The following is a 10,000-nucleotide window of genomic DNA, read 5'->3' as shown; positions in this document are numbered from 1 at the left end:
CACACACACACACACACACACACACACACACACACACACACACACACACACACACACACACACACACACACACGAATATTAAGGATACTGTGAATGACATGTGATATGATCTTAACAGGTGGTTGTGTCAATATTAGGCCCAAAATGTCACTGTCAAATGTGACAAATTCTAGTTGTGACATTTGATTTTTTTTGTTTATTCCTATACATTCCTTGATTAAGTTTTGATGCGATCGACCTTGCTGACTGGCAGCTTTATATCACCTCTTAAAATAATAGACTGCTGCCGTTTCATTATTGCGACTGTCAGGTCGCAAGTTACTATGAAAAGCTCCACCGGCTGTCCGTCTGTCACGTCACACTTCGTCACACTTTTGCCCTACTCTTATCTCCGGCACCGTTGCCCCTATCCATGCCACACTTCTCATTTCTCACATGGCCCTCTTCTAGCGCCACCATCAGTCCGATTTTTGCTAAACACATTTTTGGACACTGATCCAACAGATTTTGGCCTAAAATCACGCAAAGCGGTACACAGTATCTCTAAAGTCATGTCATCAACATGGATCTGTTCCATTTCCCATATTCCCTCCTGATTGGCTACGATTGCCTTCTAAAGTTTGTGTATGTGACCTGACAGTCGCTTATCTCCCGATTAGGGAGTCTTACTGGGATCCTCTCCTAGTCTCCTTTGGGTGTGTTTGAACTATTGGCCAGCCATAGAGACTTGTAATAAACCCTTAAGTAATGTATCTAATACAGGTGTTTATAATATACAGTATGAGCTTCAATTAGCCGTCTAAATCATCGCAATAGAGATATTAAACCATGGAGGCAATCATATTGACAGCCATCTTAGACAATAGCCAGTGCAAAGGCAAAAAACATGTTGCTGCTCACATGGCAATAATTGTAAACAACAATATCCAGAGTAAAATGGTAGACAGTTATCCCATCATTGTTGACATTGCATCTGTTACGGCCGAATTAACCCGCTAGATATTATCAATAATCATAATCAGTTCTTGTGTGTAGGAATTTTAACCCATAACTTGTCAGTGATCATAGTCAGAGCTCAAACAGTTATCACGTCAGATACAGGAGGTGTCTATTGCGGGTACTCGCCTGATTCTCTATATAGCATCGCAGATCCATCTCTGCGGCAGTGTTCCTTACTAGCCTGGATACCAGATGAATCTGCCATAGCAACAAACAAAAAAAGAAGCCCTCGGCAGATTAGTCTGGCCCCACTCGCTCGGTTGTCAGTGTGATTGGATTCCGCTGCCCTCGAAGTTGTGTGGCACCAATCACAGGGCCTAGTACTCAAATATGGGATTTCATCTACGCAGTGCAGTGATATTATTAGAGATGAGTATGAGTATCCGGTTAAAGCGGAAGTGAAGCCTCCTCTTCACTTCCATTTCCGTTTCACATCGCACACATTTATCATTATATAAATAAAAATCATCTAAGCATATTTAGCTTGCTGTTTATCAGAAATGACATTTTAAAATATATTTTCTTAAATGGAAATGCCAGCTTCCATTACTCGCCGTTCAGGAGCTGTAGTTTCAGACTCTATATAGCATTCGGAGATTGTAGAATAGTTGTCTGGCTACGCGAGACTACCACTCACATAACCCATACTACCCTGGTGGTCTGGCCTAGAGCGGTGGCTCCCAAACCTTTTAGCCTGTGACCCAAAACCAAAAGAGAGATTAGACATTTGGTCAGAACACAAACTAGTGAAAATATCAGATCTACAAACAAGCTTGCAACGCAGCGCGAAGGGATTTTCACTAATTCATAAACATTTGTTTTCTAATTTGTGGAATTTATTACATTTTTATTTTATTTCTTAAATTACTGAAAACATTTTTGCATTTGTTTTTACTTTTTAGGGAATGTTTTTGAAAATGTTTTGAAATAATAATTAGACAAAATGTAGGAAACAAAAAATTAAGGGACCCATTAAAATGTGTCAGAGATCCACTGTTTGGGGACCAGTGGTCTAGAGGATGCCATTTTTTCGGGATTCCCATGGGTCCTGTGGGATAACCGCAGGTTTTGGGAGTACATTCTTTATTAATCCTGGGATTGGGATGGGACAGGAATCATGACAACAGACCGGTTTTTATATAATAAAAAGATATATGTGTGATAATTCTTTTTGACATTTCTCCTAACCCTACTAAAAGGACTGGGAGAACTAGATCTATGGAGATCACCTCTCCCTTCATCTCTCTCTTCCATTCTAGCACTTAAAACAGTGAAAGTTGTGTCACGCAATGTCCCCCCCTTTTTTGACCAACTCTTAAGTCATTATGCCAAATCACAATCCCACTGTGTACTCTAGTCTAGTCCCTTGTCACTGCTGACCCTAATGGTTGGTTTGTTAGAGAGGGTGTGTAGATAAGCACGTGCCTCCTCTGGTACACTTGACATCACCATTACCATTATCCGCGTCTTTTCTTAATCACCAGACAGTGAGGAGTTTCCCCGGAGGAACATGCTATAACTCTTGGTTCCAGGCCCAACCTGTAGGAGTTGCTAGTGCAGCAACAGAGAGAGATCGCCTTCCCAGCCTGGCTTCCCCTGTTTTTGAAGCTTGTATGTTGAAGGCAACATGCTAGATAATAGTGGACATGAATTCATTTCATACTCAGCCGATGGATACTTAGTGAAAGAGAGTGAATATAGCATACTGTAATGCTTCATTTATCATTTATACTTCATACGGTGTTACTCACCGAAAACAGCAGATCTACAATCTTATACATCAGGTATCAGGTGGGTGTACCGAGAGCCAGGCCCAAATAAAATACATATCTATCTATACATCTATATATCTATATATTCCAGCTTTCTTTTTTGTGTAAATATAACCTCTCATCTCCCTCCATCTCTCTCTTTAGTCAAGTAGGTGCCATGTAGCTGCCCTCGCTTGGCCCATTAGCCAAGCTGCTAATTACACTGCTTACCCGCAGAGTCAGTCGTTAGAGTAAACATCCAGCATGGTGTCTCTCTCTTCTTCTTGGTTGCCTACCACCAAGGACACAGTGACAGTGGGGCTCACCCAGAATAGCATCATGGAGTCCCTCCATTTTTCACTGTCTGAACGCTTGTCAGGCTGTCTCCGTGTCCATCTCTGCACCCCCAACCACATACGCACACAAAATCATTGCGATATACTGAGGTACCAGTATATCGATGAGTTGCGATGCGTTTTGAGCTTGTTGTAGATCTGCTATTTTTTGGCAAATGTTCCACCCCAGGATAATGGATGTCGGGGATATTTTGATAATATCGTAAATCGCGATTTCTTTGGTCACAATCATCGTGATATGACATTTTCATTCGTCCCATGATCCCTGAAGATAACAGTCATAGATTGACAAACAGTTCGTTGATATGGAGTTCGAGGAAGTGACTTGCAGATTTTAAAGCAGCTCGCTGGAATAGAGCGTGTGCTACGGGGCCATTGACCCTCCCTTATACCCCAAGCAGCTATCTCCCGGGCTCAGCCCTGCAAGAGTAACGTCTCTGTAATCTCTCAATGATTCCCTCACTTAGGTGGGAGTAGAGGGATAGCTAGGCACCAGTTTCATTAGCATCACATCTTCCTTTTCTGTCCCGCTTTTACCATCTTTTTTTTTTACTTCCCTCCCTCAATCCATCCTCACTTAACCCTCCCTCCCTCACTCTTTCAAGCCTCGTTATTCAAATGTCCCTGCTGTCAGCCCACATTAGCGGAGCATCAACAGTTTGGCTGTCAGCTGGCTTAATTGCTGGAGGTGCCTTACTTCGTTAGGTAAACCCCTTCAACCCGTTTGTTATTTCCTTCTCACAGAGTTGCATCTCCACAACAGCTTGTGTACACCTGAGATCACTTCAGCCTCTTCTAGGTCTACCCCCCCCATCTCTCTCCAACCATTAGCAAGTGGTAGGCATGCTGCTGATCAATAATATGGCTCTCTCCACAGGACAAGAGTCAGGGTAAAGAGCTATGACATGCTGGGAGTCCGGAAGGGAAGGTTTTACTTCTGTGCTCTGAAGGTGGATCGGAGGTCTCTGCTCGAGGTCCTTCTCATCCAGCCTGCCTAACCGTCCAAATCAATCTATTCCATCCCCAAATCATGTTAGCAATAAGGTATATTATTTGTTCATAACTTTTTTACCTTGCAAAGCTGGGCTACACCTCGTCAGACCACCTAGTCATCAGTGGCTCATTTACATAGTTCCCGTCACTTTCTCCACATTGGCTGGTGCTGTAACCAATGAGATGTCCGGCCGGAAACACACTGCAACAAGCATCGTTGATTGGCCAGCACTGCTCACGGCGGCACAAGTAGGCTAATAGTTAGCTAAAAAATCCAGAAGGAGCGAGTGCATTCTCCGGCACTGGCGTCAGACGCAGCGTCACCAGTAACTGCCGACAACAGCCACGGACAATGTCTGTTGCAGAGGTGCCACGGATTGATTGCTGGCAGTTGCCGCGGCTGTTGCCGCTGCCGGAAAATGCACTCTCTCCCTCAAAAAATCCTGTACTTCCGTCTTTGCAGTCAATCGCGGTAATGTCTGCAGAAAACATTGGCAACATTATAGTCGAGAAATGACTTTCATTTGTGTTATTAGCCCGCTAGCGCAAACTGCTATGTTTCACAAGGAGTTACCCATAGACGATGCTAACATGTAACTGCTACCGCCACACACAAATACACTACATGCTGCTATATACACTCTCTTCTAAGTTTCCCAATTCATACTCAGCATACTAAATCACAAAAAAACATGCTATAGTTTTTAAAAGGCTATAACCATAACTTCCGCGACGCTCCAGAAGTACTCGTGAAAAACTGAAGTTTTGTCTGTATAACATGCCATTGTCCGGGCAAAAACACTCCTGCACCAAAATAGTTCCGTCCCAACGTCTTGCAGAACATGCAAATGAACAAGAGTCCTTCCTCTCCACTGGAGGTCACTCTCTGATGGCTTTAAACATGCATGGCAGTGAATGATTGTTCCACATATACGACAGAGACAGACAGAGAGAGACACGAACACGTTCGAGAGATACATGTCCGCTTTCTATCCCTCTTTCTCTAGTCCACAAGGTGCAAGCTGGTATAAAAGGACTGTAATTTCTAGTTTTCTATAACCTTATTCTACAGTATGCCTCTTATCTATAGACCGAATTCCTGAGCGACACCCTGCAGAGGGCGCTGCCCGCCATTTCTGTGATGTAAATAAACAGTATTGATAAGTAACGTGTGTAGCCTACATTTACATAAGTACTGTACTTAAGTACAATTTTGAGTATTTGTAAATTACTTCAGTATTTCCCTTTTCAATATTTTACTTCTACTCCAACACTGGCTGCGGTTTACACTGCAGAAATGTTGGCGGCGCTCTCTACAGGGGAGCGCTCAGGAAATCGGTCTACACTTACTAGGTCCAACTGGCCTCCAAGGTGAGAGAGCATGGTGACCAAGGTGCTGCCTCCCGAGAGTCCCCACAGCTCCATGGTTGTAATTGTAACGTAAGCATTACGTAAGCATATCCATGATTAAAGCAAAGAACTCCCTTACATTAAATACTTGTATACAATAGTTCCCAATGCAACTAAAGACCCTTTTCGACTGCAGTTTTAGCACCACACCACACCACACTACACCACACCACACCGCACCACATAAAAATATCTACATTTTCCATAACAAAAAAGTACCCCAATCGGTAAGAAACAAATTGACCCTTTTAACTGTGATTATAATACAATATAAATTTGTATTACAACTATCCTAATTATAATGCACTGTAATGGATTATAACTGTGATTATAATACATTATAAAGTATTAATGTATTACTATGATAATTAAAATACACTATAATAGATTATAATAGTGGTTATAACACAATAGAATCTATTATCATGTATTACAACTATATCCTGGTGGTCTAAATGAAAAGTCAGTGAGTGATCAGTCATTATGAAGTGTTTGGTCCCGTTTGGCCCAGCTCAGACCTACTCTAGAGTGGATACTTTTTAGTACCCTGTTTAGTACCACTTTCACACCACTCTACCCAGGTCCTTGTAGTGGAAAACCTGGCACAAGTGGGCGGTGTGGTGTGGAGTGGTGTGGAGTTGGGCCAGTGGAAAATGGGCTTAAGTGTACAGTCTTGGAAAATAAGAAATTACAGGCGTTACTGACCTTGTTGTCTACAGTATGGTAGCAGCTGTTCTACAGTTAAATTCAGCATTTTATAATGCAGCTACTGCTGCTTACATGCACAGGAGGCAAGCTTTTAGACAGAGGGCACCCATGGATGTACTTACATTCATGTTGTTTTATAGACAGTGCTTGAACAGGGCTGATACTCATCGGTACAAAGTACCAATTCTGCTGACTGTACTCTTTAGCCCTTATTACTTATAATTACATAGCAACACTTACTGGTGAATCTAGGTACGCAATACGCATGTAGTGAAGCTGAGTGCAAATGGCCACTTTGCTCTCCCAGCACTTCCAAGGCTGCCCGTGGCCACCTTGACTGAAGAAATCCCTCAAAATTATAGATTTAATGGAGTTTCAAAGTTGGATACAGTGATGATTAACCGCTACATACATATAAGGCTAAAAACTGTCACTACAGAAGAAGTGGGGAGCAACAATGAATGGGGCAGCAATGCCCACACATTGAACCCCATTCACGAAACATGAGTGTTATAGGATGTAATCTTTAAGTGTATGCTACTTAAGAATGTTTCCACTAACATAGTGGCATTCAACATTTATTTTCTCATCTGAATTTGTTCTTATTAAAACGTCAGCGTGTTTAGAAACACGTGGAATGGTATTATTACGCTGACATGGCTTCTACTTAGTATGGTCCTATTCTTTGAGCAAAATCAATAGTGGTACAGAGTGCCAAACCTCAAATGAACAAAAAAAAGAGAACGTTTCAGTACATTTGTAGATAATCAGGCTTAAGTTGTGATTATAACCATATTAACAGCACCACACGCACACTCACTCCCAACGCACGGTTCGTACCAGGCGCGCTGAAGAAAAGCCTCTAGTTTGGACACTACAGATGGAAAGCTTCTGTACAAAGTATGACACAAATTATATAGCATACACATTCCTGTTTAGTTCTAATCCTGAAAATCAGAAGTCAAATGTTACCCATCATGCTTTGTGCCCATGACCGAATACTCTGACATCATTTGCACATTTCTCAGCAGAAAAAAAACTAATGTGACCTAAAATTACTATGATACCCCTGCGATAGTTTAATTCACAGACTACATTAACAAAAAGTGGAAACATTCTTTGAATGTACAAGCATTGTGTGACTAAAGTAGACTACACTGTTTCATGAATGTTGCCGTCAAATGGCTGTCAAATGTGATATGCCAGGCCGCCGGCACACGCATGCCCACTGTACATGAGTGGTCCTGTGATATGCGTTCTCAGGCATGAAGATAACGGTCTTAGTTTTAAAAACGCCATTTTACAACGAAAACATCCTTGTGCGGACGTAGCCTGAGCTGCAAACAGGGCCTAATCACCACCAAGGACTTCCAAGGGACAGGCACACATTTGATGATGCTGTGGAGGTCTGTGGTGGGCTGAAATGAAACAGCGCTGCTGGTCTAAGCGTTCCACCCAGGCCTACCACAGTCTGCGCCTCTCTCCCCAGGACGCCTGGCCATACATTAAGATGTGGTTGGGAACGCTCACAGGAACACAGCGAGGAGAGGCTGGATGAGAGGGATTGGGTTTAGAGTGCAAACCACAGACCCACAGTCTGCCTCCCTCACTGGCTGCCTCCAGCCAGCTAACGCTATACACAGCTGATAGTGCTAATGTGTGTTTGTGTGCCTGGCAAGCTTATGGGTTCCCTTTTCTCACTGTGACCATAAGACAGCATGGGCTTAGTTCAGTTTCAGACAGGACAGCGTATGACTGCACGTGTAGCATTAGTGTAACTAACCATTTACTTACTGCCAGTGTTACATTAACAGTAAATGTTTAGTCACTCGCAGACGCAGAGTTAAATTAACACACAGGATTTTCCTGTGCAAGTACACCAGAAACAATAGAAATCTAAAATAAATGCACTTTGTCCCAGATTACATGGATTTTCAACTGGTTGGATGTTCATTGACATCAAACCTACATGCGGAATGGGGGCAGTTCTCCATTCCGAAACATCCCCATTCTGAAGCCAGGTTAGCATTCACCAGCGTTGCCAGGTTAGCATTTCACCGGGTTAGCATTCACCAGCGTTAGTTTTACTGAGGTTAGGTTTAGGTGGTCGGAGTAGCGATTGTTCGGAGTGCCGATGTGTAACCACGAGGAATAATAATATGCACATACGATACATTGTGCATACGCTCACCCACACGCCTGTGTTGTTACACATAACATTGAGCTTACCTGGCCTCAGTGCATAGGACTCATTGGTGGGGTGTAGGGCATGGTGAGGGGTGGTATAGATAGATAGGGGTTATGCAAATGAGAAAATCTAATTGATACTTCACATAACCAGAGGACTTATGTTATCGTTCTTTTTTTCCAGACAGCTCAAAGCTCTCCACCTATAAAATAAATAAGAATAAACTAAAGCCACATGGCATCCAGTCCACCATGCAAAGACCCATCCTGAAAACAGAGATAGATACCCTGCCAATTCCTCTTCATTTTACTCACAGGCCCACAGTCACACCTATAGTGTTTTTCTTTTTTTTTTTTGCAATGATGGTAGGCCTCATAAAGGACATAAGCTACTTTGATTGAAATTGAGCAAATAAGAAATATCCATCATCCTTGATATGATTACAAGGATATGATTTTTTTCTTTTTTTTAATGAGTAGCACTTCACTGGGGCAGATCGTTGAGAGAATGTGTCAACAAGGCAGGCAAGCTGACTCACTCACTCCCTCACCCTGTGTCGAAAGGACAAACATAGACACTTCATCATCTAGGTCAACTCCTCCATACTATAGATTATACAGAGGCTCCATGTTCTCGCCAGATGAGGATGAGCACCAAGGACACGAGATTTGCACACAAAGACTCAATAAAAGTTGTGTGTTGTTTATAAACCTTTGCTTTCCCAAAGCCCAGTTGGTTATATTTGGGCAAGAAACATGTCTCGATATCTGACCTCTGTTAAGATAAACCTTGCACTGACCAGAACTATAATTACAAACTACATATAATGCATACTTACCTTCAATCTAAAATACGTTTATTTATTTTTTTACCACAAATGAATTCCCGGAAACAACTGGCAAGGATGACAAAGACATATCACTTTAACAATTCCAGCTAGGGCTAACTTGGGATCATATTTGCTGGACTCAATTCAAATCCAATTTGTTTAGTAAAAAAATAACAATAATAACCTCACGGTTGCGGGTATTGTGTGTTTATTCATGCTCTGGCTTCAGAAACAAATACACCCATTAATCGACGGGAGGCGAACAATCGCCGACTGTTACATAGTAGCGTAGTCTACTTACCGGTGGCCGGTTTTGAGGAAACATTGTAGCCGCCGACTTGTGTGTGTGTTTCTATTTTCTTTCTCTCTTTTAGTGCAAAAAGCTTCGTCGGGAACAGAGAAGACGATCTGCTCGTGTTGGTTTCAGAGAGGCATTTGGCCTGGTTTCAAAGGCGGTAATGGCAAAGCTAGTCTCAGCTCGCTCATTCCTTGCTGAAGACTCCTTTGTTCTGGTCTATCTCCAACCCACACTGCACTGCACTCGACGTAGGGAAAGATGCACCCCCGGTTCCAAGATGGTTCGAGTCCTCAACTTCGCACGTCTTCCACCGACTGGAATATGGCGTTTTCCGCGCAAAGTGTCCCCTCCCCGGTGGATTCTCGCCGTCTAGCGCAAAAAGCAGGGCAACGTGGTCTGCTTGTGGCTTCCGAGACGGACACACCACCACGTTCAATGCAGCCGCAGCCTCTTTTGTCTCGCTGGTTT

At 42.8% G+C, this 10,000-nt stretch overlaps 1 protein-coding gene across 2 annotated transcripts in view; it reads right to left on the bottom strand.

Moving 5' to 3' along the window:
• tle2a (TLE family member 2, transcriptional corepressor a) overlaps positions 1-9,877 on the bottom strand; it is a gene marked incomplete at its 3' end in the record, with an annotated part of 61,709 nt that extends 51,832 nt beyond the window's left edge. For both annotated transcript variants that reach the window (XM_080721879.1, XM_080721880.1), the window contains exon 1: positions 9,536-9,877. In XM_080721879.1, coding sequence (XP_080578005.1) covers positions 9,536-9,559 — 24 coding nt within the window. In that variant the 5' untranslated portion in view covers positions 9,560-9,877. The remainder of the gene's footprint in view (positions 1-9,535) is intronic.
• Positions 9,878-10,000: the final 123 nt, after the last annotated feature.

The sequence above is a fragment of the Nannobrachium achirus genome (assembly GCF_963921795.1).
Source record: "Nannobrachium achirus genome assembly, chromosome: 1".
Taxonomy (NCBI): domain Eukaryota; kingdom Metazoa; phylum Chordata; class Actinopteri; order Myctophiformes; family Myctophidae; genus Nannobrachium; species Nannobrachium achirus.
The sequence above is the reverse complement of the archived record's forward strand: the minus strand, read 5'-3'. Positions and strand labels throughout refer to the sequence as shown.